Raw genomic sequence first — 22349 nt, 5'->3', positions numbered from 1 at the left:
AAAAGTAACTCAATTACTTTGTTGAATACTTACACCTAAAAGTAATGCATTAGGCTACTGTTAAAAGTAAATTTTTAGTTATTTTTTAAAGAACTTTCTTTAATGTTCCCATTAAAGCGCTTTTATGAGTTATGGTCTATACAAACACAAAGTAAAACAGAAAGTAATTTTTAAACACTATTTTGATTAAGTCAGACCAGCACAAACTGAATATTGTATATCACAAGGATTTCTGAAATAAATAACAAAACACCTGAATAATATATTCAGAATCAAAAACTAAAGTGGCTTCTGCATCATAATTCACATAGTTGTGTTGAGCCCTTAAAAATTTTCCTTTCACAGCTTAAGTATGAAAACAATGGACAACATAACACAAAACATTTTGAAATAAATAAATGAAATCAATCTGAATTATTGTGTTTACAGTGGTTGGCATCCACCAATCCTACAATGCGTCTCTGCTGCAAACAGGTAAGGCTGCACTTCAGTCAAAATTAATTAAGTAAAAACCATATGGATGCACCATATGGTAATGGTAACAATAGTTAATTTATTTAAAAAGTAATGCGTTACAGTATTAGTTACTGTCAAATGGAACTACTAATAACGCGTTACTGCCCAACACTGGTAATAACACCACATGTTTAACTAATTAGAAGTTGTAAGACTTAAAGGAATAAAAAAAAACTTTTAGGTTAAGAACAAATAGTATCTAATTTATAATTTGATTTGTGATCATGTTAATGGATCCACACAAGCCTTTCCTTTACATAGTAATTTTTTTTTATTTTTTTATATATTGTAAGCTACTAGAAAATGACTAACAATGTCACAATTAGTTATGTTTTTTTAATTGTTAGCCTTCATGTATTTTTACTAGTGCTGTCAAAGTTTTTGTTAATATAATATATGTGTGTTTACTGTGTATATGTAGGCCTATTATGTATACATAAATACACAAATACACAATACACAAATACACAAATACACACACACACACACACACACACACACACACACACACACACATATATATAATATATATATATATATATATATATAGCCTATATTTCTTAAACAAAAACTTTTACTTTGTCTGCGATGAATTGATTGACAGCAATATAGAGAAAAAAATATGCTTTTTAAGATTCAGATTCACAATATTTTAACATGTGCCCTAACTTTTTACTGGTATGCATGCATGGTTTAATACACAAACAGTAGGCTATATAAAATATGGGTTCAATAAAATTAGGAAAACATTATTTATAGTCTAAATTGGGATGCCATCTACATAGATTTCATAAGCATCCCCCTGGCGACCACGCGATGTCTCTGTTTCCCGAGTAACAGCTGGAGTGTAGCATGCGCTTTTACCTTGACAACGCTTTGTCATCTGCATACCCATAATGCACGCGCTTAATCGATATCGACGATAATCTTTTTAGGAAATCAACGCGTCATCTCTCAGATGCCGCTCCTCAGCATTCCACCGGGTTATTATGCGCATGAGAAAGCAGTTGTCTCACTTCTCATGACTAAACTCACCTCGCTCGCGCGGCATGATCGGAATCCGTGACGCGGCCCTGTACCTGCGCTCGCGCGAGGACCGTGACAACAGGTGATCCTGGAGAGTCTGAGAGCAGCGTCAGTCAGTGGCGCTTTTGAGTTCAGCTGTTTAACTCAACGGAGAGTTGGCATGTTTATGGTTGCGCTGTTTGACGAGGAATCAACCCTGTAAACACGGACAGGTAAGAACTCAGGTCAGATGCTACCTGTAGCTGATACGTTTAGCTCTAAAATCGAGTCTGTACAAGGTGTCAGCCAAAACATTAATGCTGCTCCAATCAGGGTTTGTGACATTATAGTGATTGTGATCGTAGATAATCATTATAAATGCTCTTTTTGACAATATACCTTTTTTTTCACGCAACATTTTCTTGTGTGATCATACTTTTAATATTTGGTTAATATGTGAGTTTTAAAGTGTTTGAAAGACAAAAGCCTAACAAAGACAGTGAGTTTTTATAGGAATATTATGTAATCACAGAATCAATAAAACAGCAACTGTAGTCTGATTACAAGTGTTTTAAAATCTAGTTACAGGTACTTGATTGATGGAATCTGATGAACTGTAATCAGTACTGGTCTCAAACTTATTTAGTTTGTCACAATTTTAATTTATAATCTCTATATTAAAAACATGTCCATTTGAATCATAGAGCTGTATCTGAAACAGCTGGTTTAATGGCTTTTGCTCCTGACCATGGGGAGTTACTGTATGTCCTGGCCACATGGGGCTTTTGTTTACTGCTGTTGACTGTGTTTGTGAGTGTGTGTGTTGAACTCCTGCCATCCAATCGGCTTCATCCTGCTCAGGCGTCACTTCCTTCCCAATGGCTGCTACACTCAATCTGTGTGTTCATCAAAAGTATGTGTATCTGCAGTGGTCCTATCCGGATTCCCACTGCTATAACCCCACCTCCCCCCGGCACAGTCGTCCTAGCTGACCCAACCATCCCCATTTCCCTCACACACCCGTGCCACATGAGGCCATGCAGTGTGACTCAGTGGACAAACTTACACCAGTCTGAGAGTCCGTGCAAGAGACAGCCGTGGTTAGTCTTTCCTATTCTGTTAAGGTAATGATGCATTTGGTTGTTTTCTTGGGAAACATATTGTTGTTGCAGTAAACCTGTCATTTCTTGACTCCTTCTTAAGTAGGGCTTCGTCATACTGCAGTGCACCACTGTTAGATCTCAGTGCTCCAGCATACGCACTGCACTTCATGCTGAGTTTGTGGTTTTTGCTTTGAGCCTGCTGGCCTTGAGCACTTGTTACAAATATGTTGTTTCTTATTAATGGCTAAGGATGTGGTGAAGTTTGTGTTGAGGGGCTTGCATTTTTATGTGCTGCTGGAATAGTAGCAGAGGTGTTGATGATACACAAACCTTTCACTATCAATGGCTGCACAAATATCGTCATGTTTGCTTTGGCAGACTTTGACCTCAGTTGTATTGAGTTTATTTCTCTGGGTGTCTATGTACGTTTTAGTGATTTTGTTCTGAAGAAGTGAACTGCAATTAAAAGCTGTCTTTGGAAGCATCGTTTTGAAAGTTTAAGAGATAGACGCATGGTCTTTCACACGATGGGAAGACAACAATACAGAGGACACAGCATTTTACGGGTGGTCCTTATAATGTCTGGTTTATGTGTGTAAAAGGCTTGATTGATGATCAATTTTACCTTCTTTGTGATGAATGAGCTTAAAAGTGAGTCCATGTAATCCAAGATCAGCATTCTTAAGGGGCTTTTATATTGACATCTAATTGGAGCTACTAGAGCAAATTAAAGTCATTTATTTTCAATGAGACTTGCCTATTTGGGTTTTTGTGTATTTTTTTATTTTTATTTTTTTACTTAAGGAACACATAAACATTATACCAGAATCGTCTGTTACATTATTAGTCAAATTGAAATAAAATCAAATGCATTTCCAAATTTCCTTTGATACCTATTAATGATATTTTATTGTGCACGAATAACCATTTTTTTCAAATGCTCAGTGAATATCAGTGGAAAGCTGCCTGTACGTATGTTTGCATCCATCATTATGGAGCTTCCACGGGCTTTCACCTAGTATTGTTATTGTCAATGAAAACTATTGATGTCTTTAAAAGTGTTCAATAATTGAGATAAAGCTGATACTATAATATTGTATACTATAATAGTGTACAACAAATATTAAAATAACACCGAATCAAGCTACAGTATTTGGTCCAAGTGCATATCACAGAAATCATAATTGCATGTTTTAAGGGTTAAATTTATGAGTGCATCCCCATCCCCAACACACGTTCATATATTTTTCTTTTAGACATCGCTGCTATGGCAAATTCCCCGAAGCCAAATGTAACACTGAAGGCAGAGAAAGAGATCAGAGAGGAGAAAGATGGAGCTAAAGAAATGGATGAGCCTGCAGAGGATGAAGAGGATGAAGAGGAGAGGAAGGCACGGGCCACAGCCAGAGAGAGAGACGCTCAGAGGCAGCTCATGACGATAGAGGAGCTGGTGCAGACTGAGAGGAACTACCTGAAACATCTGCAGCTCTGTACAGTCACCATCCACAGCAACCTGCAGAAACTACAGGTAGACAATGTCTCTAGCAGCCATTTTCAAACATTGCAGTCCTGATTTATCTGGAATGGTGATATGTGTTATTCTTAAGCCCAACAGCTTTCTGTGTTTTATTCGTATTGCTTTCATCACCACTGAAGCACTCTGAAATCTTTCTTACATTAATATAAACATTAACATTCTTCTCCGATATTAAACAGTTAAAGCTATATTTAACACATGGCCTCTAAACTGAGAGATGCAATTCATTTTCAAATGAATTGTTCTTTTCTTTTTATAAACATGAACATCAAATAAATGGGTTCTTACAGTACATCACGTACAGGTCACAACTGTTAACACAAATCATCAAAAACCAACCAAATATGTACTGTATATTAACAATATACAAAAAAGTTAATGGCAATAAATAAAAAAAATGATGGCTACAACATATATATATATAACATTATTTGAGAAATGAAATGGAAATAATGTTTTTATTATTATTATATTATTATTACTAAGTGTATACTTCATAAATGGGACTAAATGATAATATCATATATTTTTGGGGCCTCTTGCAGCCTCCTCCCCCAAACCTGGAGATCATGTTCCAGCACATAGATGAAGTGATGGATGTTTCCAGCAGACTCCTGAGCCTCCTCGACCAGACACAGATTCATCACAGCGATCCGAAGTACCTGGAAACTCTCTGTGAGTACAACCCGACCGGCTGGAATTTCTGCCTCACTTTCGGTTTACTTCTCACATGTCTATGTGTCATGCTCACCCACATTTCAGACTATTTTTACCCGTGACATCATGAGTGAAGAATCCAGAACTTGAATTTCAAGATGGGAATGATTATGATCTTTCAAATTATGTCCTTCTGGCAGCTTGACTGTCTGAATAACCATACACTTACACTACTGTTCAGAAGTTAGGGGCTGGTAAGATAAAAAAAAAAAGATTTTAAAATATTATTTGTGTAATTATGCTCACTAAGGATGCATTTATTTGATCAAAAATACATTCATATTTCTTAAATATTATAAGAAGAAGTTTAAATAGCTTTTTTTCTATTTGAATATAGTTTAAAATATAATTTATTCCTGTGATGCACAGCTGAATTTTCACATGGTCACATGATCCTTTAAAAATCATTATAATATGCAGATTTGCTACTCAATAAAAAAATAAAAAGTTCCCAAGATTTTTTTTAAAAGAATGGCAACTTTAAAAGTTCAAAAGAACATTTATTTGAAATAAATTGTTTATAACATTATAATGGTCTTTACTGTTACTTGTGTTCAATTTAATGTGTCCTTGCTGAATAATTTATTTTTATTATTTTTTTTCAAAACTGACCTCAAACTTTTGAACAGCAGTGTTTGTTGTATAGAAAAGATGTACTGTACGTCTTGTTGTATATTATAAATGATCTTATTCTTTCTCAGGTGACTCTTTCCTGAGTCTGTCTCAAGATATAGAGATGGCTTATAAAGAGTATCTCGCCAACTACAACAACATCACGGCTTTAGAGAACAGCTACAAACAGAAAGAGGCGCTGTGGGCGGAAATGGTCCGAATCGTCAAGTCATCTGCGTAAGTTCATAAACAACAGCCTACTGAGGTTGTGTAGAAATCGAACAATGTTGAGATCAAAATGAGTCCTAGATACATAAACCACTGTGTTAACCAGCAATCCTGTCGTTTTTGACCCCCGGATCTGATCTGTCTTCAGTCCTGATGTGAATGCATCCACTCTGAGCTTCTTCCTAGTGATGCCGGTTCAGAGAATCGCCCGTTACCCGCTGCTGCTCCAGACCATCCAGAAACACACAGACCCCGGGCACCCCGCGTACCCCTTACTGGAGCACGCTGCTCACACTGCAGTCCAGATCAACTGCAGGATCAATGAATACAAACGCTTCCGTGAAGTCGGTGAGAACATGCCAATCCATTGATGACTTCAGCACAGAAATATTAGTTGAGGTTTTGAGTTACGTCACTATTCTAATTCTCTGACTGTCACAGCTGACAAATACAAAAAGACAGAAAACCTGACCATCAAGGACAAGATCAATCGGCTGAGTGCCCACAGCATTGCCAAGAAGACGGCCCGGTTCAGCCAGTACATAAAGCACGAGACAGGAATGGTGCCAAAGGTAACCAATGAACAATGCTTCATGTAAACGAAGGCACAGAAATGTTTGGCATGTTGAAAGAACCACATTGTTTCCACTAAACCTCAGATACTATTGTTACATGAAATGTTTTTACAATTATTTCTTAAAGCGGTCATATAATGTTGCTAAAAATAACATTATTTTGTGTAATGCAATGCGTTTATGTGGTTTAAGGTTAAAAAAAGACATTATTTTCCACATAATGAATTTTATTGTTTCTCCTCTATGCCCAGCCTTTCTGTAATTTATCGATTTTTTAAATCTCATCATTGTGAAAAGCGAGGTGTGCTCTGATTGGTCAGCTTTCCAGTTCGTTGTGATTGGCTGAATCCCTCAAGCATGTGACGGAAATGTTATGCCCCTTACCATACTGTGATGCCATGTCCCGGGGCGATGAGACAAAACTAGTGGTCGGCCGATATAGTTTTTTTTTTTTTTGGACAGCTGATGCCGATATCTTGGAAAAGAGGGGGCCGATATAAAGCAGAAATAAAAAATAAAATAAATTCTCATTCATATTCAAGAAATTTGAAATCATTTGGCAATGGATTAAAAAGTAAATATGTAAAATAAACATACACATACTTTAGATGACAAAGTATTTTTCCGTTCTATCAACCAAATCAGATTATTATACAGACTTCTATCTGTATTAGACAGAACTAAAAGAATACGAGCACTGTGTTCTCAAAAGCTGCCGTTCTCAGCGCCGTCAAAATAAAAGTCCCGCCTCGAACACATCGGCCAAGCAGCAAACTTATCAGCCTGTGCCGATATTTGGAAAAATATCAGCCGATATATCGGCCATGGCGATTTATCGGTCGACCACTAGAAAAAAACAATAAAACCATTACAAACAAGGTTTTGATTTTAATGACTTGTACTGTCTTTTCACACATTGCGTATAGTGCTGCTTAAACAAAATCATGTCTGCATTTGTGATTGGAGAAACAACAAACAACAAGTGCTTATCTAAACTGCTTAAAACTGCTTAAAAAATATATTAAAAAAAAAAATGAAAATGTTGTCAGAAGCGCCAGACTGTCCTTGCAAAGTTGGAATTTCCCAATTTATAGAAACAGACACCAGCATTGTAGGCTACTCTTCGTGGAAACAGTCCTATTCCTCTGTAAAATGTGCTGCTTACATATGAATATTTGCGTTGAACTGTTCCAGAACAGTGTTGTAACTACAACCTAACCACTGATTTCTATCTGTGTCCTCTTTTGGAAAGCTAAACAAAGTAGTTTCGCTTTCACAACGAAACACACAGTGCCTCCACAACATGGCAGAGAAGAAAAGTTACACCTTTTTTCTTAGCATGAAACTTTCGGCTGCGTTATGCAAATATTCCCACATCGTGATGTAAAGATGTGGGGGCATGTTAGAATGAGACGTTTTAGGAGGGCGTGGTTGACTCTTAACCTTTATAAAGAATATATCTTAGGATTTGCAACTTTACAGATCTTCGTGCACAAATTGAAGTCGCATCATATGACCCCTTTAATTTATACTTTGTAATCCTATCCCATTATAGTTAAAGGATGAAGAATTTGAAGCCCTAGCTGGCTTCTTCTTTGTCCTGGAGAGCGGCGTCTCAGAGCTTCACGATAACCTGGAGGCCTATCTCCACCATCTGCAGGTTTGATTTAACATTCTTACTCTTAATGAGTATAGTTAAAAAAGTGAAAAAAAGTGCTGATCCTCTCAGTTGTTTTGGAGTTCCCTCAATGTGAAGCCAGTACGCCTGTGGATCAACCTCTTAAACATTTTCCATTGTTATTCCAGCTGCTGAATAAAAGGAAAATCTGTAGGAGGGTTGATCCCAGTGCAGATGGGTGGGGTGACTGAAGATTGTGATGTTCAGAGGATGGTTGTGCACTTGCAAAGATTTATTTAAACGTCTGAGCTCTGTCTGTGTGTACAGAGGTTCCTCCGCTGCAGACCAGAGGAAGCAGATCTTGATCTGGAAGGAGATAAAACCGCCTTGTTTTCCAAAGAAATCTCAGTGGCACTCAGACAGTGGATCTACCCTTCATATGTAAGACCTTAAACAGAATGCATTTCCCATCCTTTAGAGATATTCACTATTGTTAGTGATAAAGATGCAGCTCCTTTGACCAATTAAAGGTGCAGTAAGTGATTTCTGAGAAAGTGGATATGACTGAGCACCAAAACACACTTGTAGTCAATCACCATTAAGGGGCATGCCACTTGTGAGGGGGGAGGTCCCTGTTTTTGTGAACGTTTGTAAATTTGGGGTGGATCTATTAAGGTAGGGTTGTGACCCTTTTGGGTAGAGGTGTGTTTGTTTTGGTGATTTTCAGAAATCGCTTACTGCGCCTTTAAGTTTTCTTGGGAGAAACTTAAAATCTTATGCTCCAGTCTTCACAGCTTTGCAGTAAAAATTGGTATTAGACTTTAGTCTTTTATTTTGGTGTGAATGAAGCAAGCCTGTGAGTGATAGATTTACAGTTGATACTTTGCACAGACCTGCCCACCCTAGTTACTGTTGCTACGTCCGACAAGCCATTAATTATCACCACTACTCATTTGCACCAATAAAATGTGCAACGTGTAATATCTTTTATAAATTGTTAACATACAATGGAAAGGTTACCGTGACCTCTTACAAGATCTCAGCAAAAAGTCTCACAATTTATTTACAAAACATTAGGATGAACCTTGTTTCCTAAACAAAAAGGCAATAGGATATTCCCAGTGGTTTTTGGCTTATAGCAGAACATTTGTGATGCATTCATGTTTTATCAAAATAATCTTTACAAATGCACAGCTTTTTTTTAAGTCGAAGTACTATTCTGAAATCTAGCTACAATTGGTAGAAGCAAAAAGCTGAAGTTTTGCTGTAGACCAAAATTGGAGAGTTTTGGATAGAATAGTTTGAGTCAGATTTTGCAGTGATGGCGTATAATGTCCCCTGCAGCCTCTTTTGTCCCATTTAGCCACTTGTTAGCAGCCACCTTTTCAACACAGAAAACCTCAAAAAGTCAGGGTAATTGTTGGTTTATACTGATTTAATTTATGTTGTAATATTAGTTGTGTGTGAAATAATTTAGAGCTAATGTTACAGACCGTATTTCAGACATTTAACCAAAACTTTTAATAAAGATAACATGTAGACAAAAACTTTAATCAAAAATCCCATTGAATTCCACTGAAAGTGCAAAACTGGTAACTCATTTCCAGGCTTTAGTACTCATGTAACACACTGTACAAATTAAATATGACACATCTCTGACTAAAGTCTGAACACCAGTATTTGTCACAGCTTTTGTCATGAGTCAGTATTTCTTCACTGTGGTCCGCCACTTTAGTATTTGTCCATACATCAGTGTCTAATTCTGCTGGAACCAATGCTGCTGCAAAAACACCATGTTTCATGTAAAGGTACAAATGTTGCCAAGATCTTTTAACTGTTTACCAGCCATTGACATTAAGGTTGAAATAGCTGCACAACACCCATGTTAGTGATATATCCATCATATTTGAGAAGACTACAGTGGTTTATGCATTATAGCGCCATATGTATCTTGTTTGTTTTTTTGTAATAGTAATTGATTAACCTGTCAACCTGGGGGTAATAGACATAGTCTCAGAAAAATATTAGCAGGAATCTCAGTTTTCATGGTATCTTCTTCAGATTTGAAATAGAAACTCATGAGACATGTGACTTTCAACCCATTACTTTTCTAGATTGCTCCAGGACTGATTTCATGTATTTTTATATCAAATAATAAAAAAAATCAGTGTGGTTAAAAACATTCCAAGGCACATTAGTGTCTATAACTTAATATAATATTTTTGAGTATTATTAAATCTGGTTGATAAAAAGTAAAGCCCAAAGGGTCTTCTTTCCAAAGACACCTAAATTATGTTTGCATGTTTAACACTGAAGTAAAGAACTGTTACAATTTTAAGTTCGGTAGAGCACTTTCAGCTGTGAGTCCCATGATGGGGGGTCAGGTTAACAGGTTAAACATCTCTGGTATCTTGCCTTCTGAACCTGCTTTGAACATCTCTCTTTGTGCCGCTTACAGGAGGAGCGTTTGAAGACTTTAGTCTTTAAGCCCTTGAGCTCACTGCGGGAACTGATGGCAGGACCACGTAACCTCATCTGCAAACGTCAGGACAAACTTCTGGACTATGAGCTTATCGAGGAGAAGAGTAACCTGAGCTTTGAGGAGCAAGCCATAGCGAACACCTACAAGACCATGAACACTCTCCTGCTGACCGAGCTGCCGCAGTTCAACGGAAAAGCCCTGCAGATCCTGTGGGCATCACTAGAGGCCTTCAGCGCCCTTCAGAGAGACCTGGCGGCTGATATGGAGCAGCTGGCCACCAGCTTCACCCATCAGGTACTTTTACAGAAGAAGCTGAAATACCGAGGTTCTAGAGAGAATCAAAATGTCTACTACCCGGTATTAAGATTTTAGAATTTAGAATCATATTTACAATGATTGATATGTTTCTGGCATGTTGTATTCCCAACAAACATGTCGGAAGATGTACTCATGTCCATATTTCAGAATGACAGTGTCAGGATTCATTGGACCCAAATTGTGAGAGATTGGCCACCACAGATTCCTGACCTAAACCCCACTTAAAGTTTTTGAGATGTGATGGAATTGACTTTACTCTTTCGTACATTTCCTTGGAGTGCCTTTGGCTTTGATAACATTGTGCATTCTTTGTAGCATTGTTTGCAACATCACAACATTTATTGCATTAATTTTTGGCTGAGATCTTGTATTGACAACGAGAGATTTGAACACTCTGTAAAGTCGACTCCGGCACATCCTAGAAAATTGAAAACGATTCCTCATGCTTACTGAACCACTATTTCACATTTTGAGCCTGATGAATCTTGACATTGTCATCCTGAAAAATGGACGACACAAGGTCTTCCAACATGTTTTTTTAAGAAATGAAAAGAGTTAGAGTTAAAAGATTTGTTAATTATTGCAAACATGTTGCATGCCAGAAACATCATATTAATCACTCCCATACCCTTTCTAGTATTTGCTTATTTAATTCCAAATGGGCAGGTAACATATTAATAATTATACTACTTTAAATTTTTAATCATATTATATTTTTATTTATATATAAACAGCTATGGAAGAAAATGAAGATACCAGTTTCTCTGGATTGACAAATTATAATTACAGTATGTGTTTGAGTAAAATGTGATTTTAGTTTTATACTGTAAACTACTGATGACATTTCTTCCAAATGTAAAAAAAATGTAATTTAGAGCATGAAATGACAATTTGTCCAAATAACAAAAGAATGTGCCAAGTTTATATTCATGTTTAGACACAATACCAATGTTTAACTTCAGTTAAGAAATAAATATTATGTGGAATAACCCTGATTGTCAGTCACAACAAATGAAAACATTTGATATTTTGACCAATTCTCATTTTCTGCAAAAAAAAAAAAAAAAAAAAAAAAGCTCTAAATGACATTTTTTATTTGAATTTTCAAAGAAACATTATCAGAATTCTTTAGAATAAAACAAATATTAATATGTTACTTAAATAAATGTGTTTGTTTTTGTATGTATGTCTGTATATATATATATATATATATATATATATATATATAAAATTCTAATTAATTAATTAAATGCAATAAAAATACTGGCAGATGAATTTGCAATTGAATAAATATTTACAAAAAAATCTTAATAGTACAAAAAAATGTTCATTGATTTTCTTTTTCATGAAAAATATTTATCTTTTTTTTTTACTTATTCTTCACAGTCTTGTAGTTCTCACCTTCTTGATTTTAGTTACACTTGAACACCGCTCAGTTTCAGAAAGTGTTGGACATCTTTGCAGTAATCCCAGCATTGAACACTACTGCAAGCGTGTGGTTGGGAGTGTGTTATTAGATGTAGCCGTGTGCAGGCTGCCAGTGTTCATGAATTGCTCTCTGTCTCCGGGCAGCTCACACACAGTCTTCTGGAGGACGGGGAGTTCTGGAAGTGGGCAGAGACTTCGGTGCTGGAGGGTTCGAGGAGGATGGAGAGCCTGTGTCAGAGTGTTCAGTGTGTACTCGATGCTCCCATTGTGCAGGTCAGTTCCAACACAGAGAAAGACACACTGTTTTCGGGTGGAGACGTCTTCCTACGGGACAGTTTGGTTCACCTTACTGCAGTGTACAGTGTACAGAGCTGGAATAAAACCACAGCCATTTACTCATCCTGATATAGTTTAGCCCTAACGTGTTCTGCATCAGTCTGTACATTAATTATAAACATACCTCAGTGAAATATGTTATGTCCTAGGTGGCCCAGAACAGCTGCCTCTCATTTAGTCAAATTCAAATGCAATTTACAGTGTAATTATACAGTACAACCGATCAGAAAGACACATCTACTGATTCTTTATTATTAATATTGAACACATTTTAGAGTAATAGCAAAGTAATTAAACTCTCATGTATTATAAATGAAACTGAGAAATATACTAGTATTCAAATGTTAGTGGTCTGTAAGATTTTGTTTTTTCTTTCTAATTATGTTCACTAAGGCTGCATTTATTATTATTATTTTTTCAATCAAAAATAAAACTGTATTTATTAGTATCATCCCTACATTCTTCAGTGTCTCATGATCTTCAAAAATCATTCTAGTATGCTGACTTGATGCTTAAAACCCCAAACTTTTCAATGGTAGTGTATTGTATGTGACCAAAACAATGTTTAGGATTAGGCTTGATTTCATACATCAGGAATCAATTGGTTTGTGCTATTTATTTATTTAATGCAGGCAACTGGCAAAGGTGAAAATATTCGCCTATTCTAAGATTTTAAGAATTTTTTTATATATATCATTGGACAAATGAAATGGATCAAGATTAAATATCAGAAAATTAAAAAAAAAACAGATTGTTTATTAAAGCAATCTTAGAGCAATTTGCACTGATGAATAATGCATATTAAAACCAGGAGCATTTAGTGGATAAAATAGGTTCAATTATGATTCATGTAGAAATTTGAATCTCTCCTTCTTTTGACTGCATAAACAGAGACAGCACCATTGTCATGTTTCATTCTGTCATGACTTCTCTGTCTGGTGTCATTACCCAGAGTCTCAGAGACCGATTCTAATCAATATCATGTCTGCCTTCATAAAGACGTCAGTCCTGCTGAGTTTAAGGAAGAGGCAGGAGGATCTTCAGAAGTATTCTCAGTTCAAAGTGATCCAGCGCTATAATTACTGCACTTCTACTCATTTCATGTACACTTGCATTTTAAATGTAATTTATTCTGCTCTATGTAGTTTCACCTTAAGTGTGACTCTGTAGGAAATCGGGGTTTTCAGATTCTTGTCTGTGTCGTCTCAGGCGCTCAATCCCGAGTGTGAGAGCCGTCTCAAGGCTCTGACCACCAAACACGGCTCGGAGAAGATCTACCAGCTGACAGGTCCTGTGGTGGGCACCCGTGACCTTGACCTGACCCTCAGCAAGGGAGAGCTGGTAGCTGTGGTCAGTGAGATGGACACGCGAGGAGACCGACGCCGCTGGCTGGTGGATGCAGGAGGTAAAACTGTGGAGAAACAACAAGTTCGCTCCATAAAAATGATCTTTTATAATGCATAAGAATGGACCTTAATTCCTGTTTGCATTAAGAACGTACTGTAACATATTTAAATGAAATTCAAACAAAAGATCTTTTCTTCTAGTATAAGCCCTTACGTCATTCACACTCTGTATAGCAAATTCAAACTATCTGATAATAGTTTACACACATCTGAAAATATCTCAAGATAATACTGGCTCTAATACAATACAAATCCATCTGATCAAACTGATTTAATTTGCATTAATGTAGCATATAAACCATCTTATAATACACATTACACTTACTTTATTGCAGTGATATTTTGATAGCATGTGGGATCTATCTGTGAAATGGGAAAATGAGGTCTAATGACCGTGATGGAGTTGAGCAGTAAGAATAATAGTGCAGCTGTTGGAAATAAAGCAGTGCTAGAGCACATGCAGTGAAAGTTTATTTTAATTGCTTATTACAGCTCTTCACACAGCCAGTTCAGACACATTTTTTTATTTTCTTTTTAATAATATTTTTTTTAATTTTTATTATTATTATTATTATTAATAATTATTATTGCAGCTGAATGAAGGTATTATGTCCTATGCTAAGATATAAGGAATAAAAAAATATGTGTATATATATGTGTGTACATATATATAATTATTATTTTTTTTATATTTATTTATTTTTTATGTTTATCTTAGCATAGGACATAATACCCTCATTCAGCTGCAATAAAATAATTATAAAAAAATATAATATATATATTGGTCAGTGGACATAATGTAATTTAAATTAATCAAGCAAACATTTGAAGTCTAACCTTTATAGTTTATTTTTTATGTTTATTCATTAGGTTTTATATATATATATATATATATATATATATATATATATATGTGTGTGTGTGTGTGTGTGCAAAATTCTACTATTAGTGTTAATTGACCACAATTCTTGCATTAGTACAATAAATGCTGTTGCAAGCCTTTGCTAAAGCTGTGAGTGACATCTGCTGGTCAAACACAGTTAAAGCACATCTGAGCTGGTCTTATCAGTGTGCAGAATAGAAACACTGCAATGTGCAGATTTGAATATCCTCATGAGATTTATATTTTTATTTCCTTTAGGCCCAAGAGGTTATGTGCCTGCCTTAAAACTGGTACGCTACCACCAGATAACCACTGACCGGCCGCAGTCTCCTCATCTGAGGGTCACACCCACCGCTCCAGGACCCCGGAGGCACTCCTACACACCCGGAGCCCAGCCGCTCACACACACAATAACCACGCCCTGCTTCCAGGTGACTGACACACTGCAGCACAGACATGTGTTTGACTGACGGGTCATGAGGTGTCCCAGTTACTCGCTCTGATTCGTGTGTCAAACAGAACGAGGCTTCTGGAGATTGATGGCAGGTCTGCAGTATCATGATCGTCAATCACACACACTCCAGCATTTGTAAAATCAGTATTGGGAGATCATGAACAAATGAACTGACTCTCCATGTCAGCAGAAGTGACATACTCTATCATGTCCACCTGCACACACACACACACACACACCGATTTATCTGCCTGTCAAAAGGTGTCCTTTCGTTGTGGCTTCAAGTTTAAGAAACTGGGACAGTGGGAGATACACAACTGTTAAAATATGACTAATTTTTCTAGTCAGTCTTCACGGGTTGTTTATCATTGTGACAAATGATAAACAGACCGCTATTACGACTCGCAGATGTATTATACATCCAGGATTCGTTGCCTCAAGTGGAAATTATATAACTTTGCATTTACAAAGCATTATTTATTATTATTATTGTCAAATACGATATTTTCTGAAGAAAATGTGACTGGTGTAGTGGTTGCATTAATGGCTCCCAAAAAAATACTAAATATGATTCGGGTCCTTTTGAATATTTTTTTCCTGTCCTTTTTGTTGTTTTAATTTAATAATTTTTATGTTTATTTAATTTTTTATATATTATGAATTATTCTTGTCATATTTTTGTCAAGAATCATTCGTTAATAAGATCGATAATATGCATAAAAATGCATAAAAAAAAAAAAAATATATATATATATATATATATATATATATATATATATATAATTTTGTAAAAAAAAATTATGATCTTATTACGAATGATTCTCCATTCAGCCATTGCACAGAACCCAGTCCATCATACTTTCTTTTATTTATTTTTTATATTGATTATTCTGATAATCCATCACAGTTAAATGCTTGCCACAATACAGAAGAAAATATCTGCTGATACATCTGTTTGGACTGTGACTTTAACATTTCAGAGGTGGGGGGTTTGTTTAAAACTCTATGAGCTAATATGAAAAATAAATGTCACTGACAAACATGATTCATAAGGCATTACTGAAATTAACCACAAGGGGGTGCACTTCAATTAATTTATCATTTCAGATTTTCTTCAGATCTCTTTTACTGTCTCAAAACCCATTGATAACTTTAATTTCATGTGAAAACATACATTGAATAGCACTTAACTTTCGAATCTAAAAAAAGCATTTTAAAAAAAGAAAAGTGCATCCGTTCTCTAGTCAGATCTCAGTTGTTCAGTTTTGCTGTTTGTGTGGGTTTTTAGCAATGCTTATTGTGTGCTTTTCATCTAGTTTTTCTAGTTTTCAAAACTAACAGAAGGTAACTTTTTTCCAGCAGCACACTGAAACTCTCCGTTCTCTATCTGCAGGTGTATGCGGGCTATGACTTCACTGCGAGGAGCGCTCACGAGGTTTCTCTGCGGGCCGGAGAGCAGGTGCGGGTGGTGGAGCCTCACGATAAGCGTGGAAACAAGGACTGGAGTCTGGTGGAGGCGCGTGGCCAGAGAGGATACGTCCCCTCTAACTACCTCAGCATCCTGCCCTCTGAGATCGCCTCACCCAGCTTCCATTATCGCTAGAATATCCATCAACTCCTGCCAGTATCCAAACACTTTCCCTGAAGGGCTCTGCACTCGTGAGGGCGATGGCTGTTTTGGTTTGGTGTATGTTCTGGAGTGGTGCTTGGGCCCTGCTGTGAAGTGCTCGTCCATATACTTGATCTCCGCTTTGCCCGGGGTTGTTACTGCTGGAGACGGTTTTATCCAATCAGAGAAGAGCTGCAGGGCCAGCAGACATGCTGTCGTAGCACATGGCTGCTGGTGGAGTGTGCTGTTTCCTACAATTACTGCTTGATCCAGCTGTCCACTGGAATTACTCTTTTGGCAGGACTGCTATTGAAGAAATGGAGAATATCTGGGTTTTTAATGCTGGATCTCATTTTATGAGTCGGACCTCTTTTGCACTGGTTTCCAGTCTACATGAGATAACTAACATGCAGATTTGAAGACAAGATCTTTCAAAAACATTCTCACAAAATTCCTACTTGTGCACCATTTGAATAATACTTGTTGGTTTTAGTTATTACATTTTTTACAGTGGATCTAACAAGTATTTGGGACACTTGAGATATGCTTAAAATGTATGAATGTCATTGATGCATAGATTGCAAAATATCAATTAAATATCAAGTGACATTTATTATTATTTATTTTTTAACGCTCCAACGTATTTTTAAAGCAGAATTTTTCACAATAAAAAGTTTGAAAAATTAAAAATGATAGACTGATAGAATGTAGGCAAAAACAATATAATGTCAATAGCAACCGATATTAGATTTTCTTTTTTATGTTTGATTTAATACGTTTTGGAAGACTTTTATTTTGACAGTGATGAAACACCATGCTGCTATGCCATATTCATGTCATATTGATTGTGCACTTTATTTTTAATTAGCATTAGCTGGTCTTTATTTGATAAAATAGGACTCCAAGTACACACAAACTTTTAAGATTGCTGAGTGCACTGTTGGTTACAGTGTACAGTACTGTAATACAGTATTAAGTAGTTGCAATATGAAGAATAAATCTTATTTTACAGATTTATTTTACAGATTTCATATTGATATTTTTTTTTTTTTTCAAATTTTGTAAATATTACCTAAAACAATTATAAATGTAATTGCTTTTAAAGACATCAGCTCTGAGAAAAATCAGTATCAGTCAATCATGTCAAACATTAGTAGTTCATAATTAATATGATGATATACACCTAGATTTGTGGTTTGTTTGCAGCTGCTGGTTGGATTGATATTAACTTATTTATGCAGTGGCATTCATGCATTTTTAATTGTGTCTTAAGTGTCCAGATACTCTTTGGAGCCACTGTGTGGTGGATGTTGAAGACACTGTAATGATGTTGAACGCTTGCTTGCAGATTCAGCACTGGCTGCTGCATTGTTTTGTATTGTGACCTCATAACCTCTGTGATGAAGAACTCAACCCATATCGAAAGATTCAAGAGTGCAGATGATTTGCTGCATTGTCCGTCATGAACCTGCCTGCAGTTGCTTCTGCTGTCCACTGGAGGCACCAGAGCACCCTCTGTGATTGTGAAGACTGCCATCGCTGCCTTAATCCTCCAAACAGAGTCATGTATTATTCACCTGATCCTCACAGTCGCTTTAACAGGGATCTAGTGAGAGGCAGTTCATCTCCTGGATGCTGTCCTCCTGCTGGTACCATCCCCTGAATATGGCATCATCTGTACATATTTATTTTATTTATTCCAAATGTCATTAAATCAAATCACTCCTGAATTAACCCATCAGACCCTCTGCAATCAATCTCATATTTCTTTTTCTTCTGATATTCTGAGACGCGTGACCAGAAATCGTTTGTCAGAAGCATCAAGTAGCTTTGGCCGAGTGTTTCCGCCTGACCTCTGAGTGCTCTATTTACGCCCAGCAGATTAAAACCCTGACGCAAACCAAGCAGAGTATTTACGTCTGCTGCAGAGCTTTATTTTGGAGATGTGCATTTGGTTTGAGGCCGCTTTTAGCCCGAGTTCAGCTATTCCTCTGAGAATGTGTAAATGTCACGGCAGGGCTGATGATGTTTTGTCACGCTTCAGGCTCGACGTCCGAGAGAGATGCTGCCTGTCAGTCTCTCCTGCTTCCATCAAGAGCTGATTGTCAGCAGAGCTTTGATGCACTGAACCCCCACAGCTTCCACTTCCTCTATGCGACAGAACTCAAAGCGCTATAAATACATTTCTCTATTCAATGGTCTAAAAATAGCCCCATGTCGGCTCCCCCTGATGGAGCAGTTGGGGACCACAGCGGCCTCTCTCTCTCTCTCTCTCTCCTGTGGGAGGTGTCTCTCTCTCACATTACATCAAATCATGCTCTGGCCATGCTCTCCGTCTCAGCTGATGAGCCATGGGGAAATGTTATGGTAATTAGATCTATTATATCCCTCATAACATTACATACTATGAAGCATTTCCTTGTGGGAGAGCAAGCGAACCTAGCGCCTCTATTCCAGCTCCTGCATTAGATGTCTGTTTGTGTTCATATTATAGAGTGAAGGGAGGATGAGCCAAGCAGCAGGGGTTTTAGAGGTCTGCACTAAACCTAATTTCCACAATTTCATTTATTGGCTATTTTGGGGGCACTTTTTTTCTTTTTCCTCCAGTAATAATATCTGAAGATGCTTTAAACAAGATTCAATTACTTGATATGAATGTTTTCAGAGTTTGTTATTCCTACCCACTAGGTTTTTTATTTTTATTTATTTGGTTGGTTGTTTTAAGAACATAATTTTGAGGTATTTATGGTTAAAACAAGAACAAAATGTAATTATGGTAAAAAAAATAATAATCTGAATATCCTAATTAAATAATGTTAGATAAAAAATGTAAGTAAATATCAAGTTAATGTTATTGTATTAATAGTAAATACATATCATGTTAGTATATATGTCTCAGAATTTATGTTTCTAGTAAAAATAAAAAAGGTTATTTTTAAAACGATAATTTCCTTAAGAAGCGAAAATGCATAAAAATATGAAAATATTTTCAGAGAATGTCTTTTAATTGAATTTAACTTAAAAATAATTACTTAATATATAATGACAAATAGTATTTTCCTGTTTTAAGCTTAAATAAAATAAATAAATAATGAGATTTGTTAAAAAGGAAAAAAAATGGCATATGAAAAATAATTATATATATATTATCACTGGTAAAGGTTACATTATTAAAATTGAGTAAATATTGTATTAATTTCTCAAAATGAATCTTTTATTTGAAAGATAATGGTTTAAAATATTTTACTCTAAAAGACAAAATACTCTTTAGATTTTAGATTTGATTTATTTATAGATAAGGTTTTATGTTTGTGTGAGTTGGGGTGAGGGATTGGAAACAGATCCGTATTCAATATCCAGGAAGAATTTTTTTCCCGGCATAATCAGGAATCCTCTTGCTGTCAAGGAAGGTCAGCACAGAACAGCTTGTGTCAGCTGACCTGTCAAAAGCTGTGCTGTAGAAATAGACACCATGGCTTTGTCCAGCATAATGCTGGGACTGTATTTAGTAACTTTTTTTGTGATTGTGTTAGGGCTGTCAGCTGATCTGTAGCACAACCAACTTTAACCTTAACCAAAGCTCATCTTGGCTGGAGCTGAAGCCCCTCATCATGGAGGACTGCACAGTTTGTAGTACAAGCAAAGATGCATGTGATCTGCTTTTCCCATGAGGGCCCACTCCGAATTGCAGCGAGACTCCTTGAGCGACCTCTGTGTGAGGGAATGTAGACTCAACAGATCACGCAGCTGTTTAGAAGACTGAACTACAAGTTTATTTAGTTCATAGGTCACGGTTTAATGTTTCATTGCCCTGACAAACATGCCTATCTGACATTAAAGGCTTGTGTATTTATAGAGCATACAATGTGAAAGTCTTAGCATTTTACACGGAGATGAATTATAAATCAAATAATGTTATGAAACGATAATGTGCACATGCGTCATATTGACATCTAGAGAAGATGAACGTGTATTTGCTGGGCTTTCACGGACTGTTAACATGTTGACCTTCATACATGCTGGACCGTTGAACTTTCACTTCCATAAATCCTATTGGCCTTTAAGTGTGTGATCAGGTAGACGTGGATCCCGTCCAGCAAGAGCAGGTGAGGACAGATTCAATAAATCAGCTCAATGAGGATCCAAACATGAGTTTTCCATCTCTGTTAGTTTTCCATCAGATGTTAGCATGTTTTTTCTTGATATATAAAAAAAAAACACTGTTAAATGTAGCATCTGAGTGTAATTTCTGTTGATTTCTGGAGAGGAACATTAAGGCATGTTTTGCCGTGAATTCAATGCATATGTATCGCTCCTCTATAGATTCCTGTCTCAGATCTCTCCACCTCTCTTTGCTCTTTTCTTTCAGGCTCTTGTAAACAGTGCTTGTCCTGAATGTCAATGATGTCAGGTGTTAACAGGGGTGGAGGACTTTAAACGTTTGGAAGAAAGGGTGTGTATGTTTTGGGGTCATGTTCACAAGTGCTCTAGTTTGCAGCGCATGTCCCTTTGGAAAATTGATAGGATGCTTTATCTTTCTTGTCTGAGGCTCAGTTTACAGGCTGTTGCTTATTTTTAAACCACATGAATCTAAAATGTGTTGCGTCTGAATGCTTTGATCTGAGAAACATCTCCACGTGCAAGCTCTCACTCTTAAATTGACCTCATTCAGTGCTGCTGTTTTTGGTTTTATTGTATGTCAGATTGGGCTGCTTGATTAATCTCACAATCCGGTGTTTTCAGTGTCATAGAGCAGCTTGGTCCATAGTTAATGCAGCGCCACACGAACAATCTGTGCATGTACTCTGAGTTTGAGACACTTTGAACATATGTGCTTAAACCATCTTCCCCTTGTGCTATATAATATATAAATATATATATTATATATTATAATATTATAATATATATAACAACTTAAGTTAGTATTTCAGTAGTATAAAGTAGTCTTAATTTGTTTAATATTTGTAAGTAATATTAGTATTAGTATTTGCAGTACTACAAACAATGAATTATTATTATTATTGTATTGTTATCAAATAATAATAATATTTATTACTGTTATTAATATTAATATAATAATATTTTTATTATTATGTAATGCCATTATTAATTGTTGTAATCAATTTTGTTGTTGCTGTTCATGAATATTATTTTTACTAAATATTTTCAAAGTCATGCAACCCCTTATATCAGACTTATATAGTCTACTAACGCACGCACACACACACACCACCACAAAAACAATCAAAACATTTAGTAATTCTTTAGTTCTTCTATAAACAGGTTGTTGTCAAAAAAAACAAAATTATTCTAAAAACAAATATTTTTTTTTTAAATTAAATTATTTATTATTATTTACATTGTAATATTACAATAGTAATATAACATTTGTATGAAGTAATTATAATATTAAACAGTAGGAATACTAATATAATAATAATGAGAAGAAACATTGTTGTTGTTGTTGTTGTTATTAAAAGATCTCAAGGATCCATCTCATCCAGGACATTCTCGTTTTGAAC

General features: G+C 36.1%; 1 protein-coding gene across 2 annotated transcripts; it reads left to right on the top strand.

Annotated features, from left to right (window-relative positions):
- Positions 1-1383: 1383 nt before the first annotated feature.
- Positions 1384-17853, top strand: LOC113057828 (rho guanine nucleotide exchange factor 37-like). Of its 2 annotated transcripts, none has more exons than XM_026225361.1 (13): positions 1384-1754; positions 3881-4152; positions 4707-4836; positions 5580-5727; positions 5867-6066; positions 6160-6290; positions 7849-7953; positions 8239-8352; positions 10370-10687; positions 12284-12412; positions 13685-13880; positions 15023-15195; positions 16612-17853. In XM_026225361.1, exons 2-13 carry the CDS (start codon positions 3892-3894, stop codon positions 16819-16821), a joined length of 2115 nt encoding a protein of 704 aa, XP_026081146.1. In that variant the 5' UTR covers positions 1384-1754; positions 3881-3891; the 3' UTR covers positions 16822-17853. The 2 variants fall into 2 exon arrangements, with proteins under 2 accessions (XP_026081146.1, XP_026081147.1); XM_026225362.1 differs by lacking the exon at positions 1384-1754 and adding an exon at positions 2290-2645.
- Positions 17854-22349: the final 4496 nt, after the last annotated feature.

Source organism: Carassius auratus, chromosome 39 (genome assembly GCF_003368295.1).
Source record: "Carassius auratus strain Wakin chromosome 39, ASM336829v1, whole genome shotgun sequence".
NCBI classification, from domain to species: domain Eukaryota; kingdom Metazoa; phylum Chordata; class Actinopteri; order Cypriniformes; family Cyprinidae; genus Carassius; species Carassius auratus.
The sequence above is the reverse complement of the archived record's forward strand: the minus strand, read 5'-3'. Positions and strand labels throughout refer to the sequence as shown.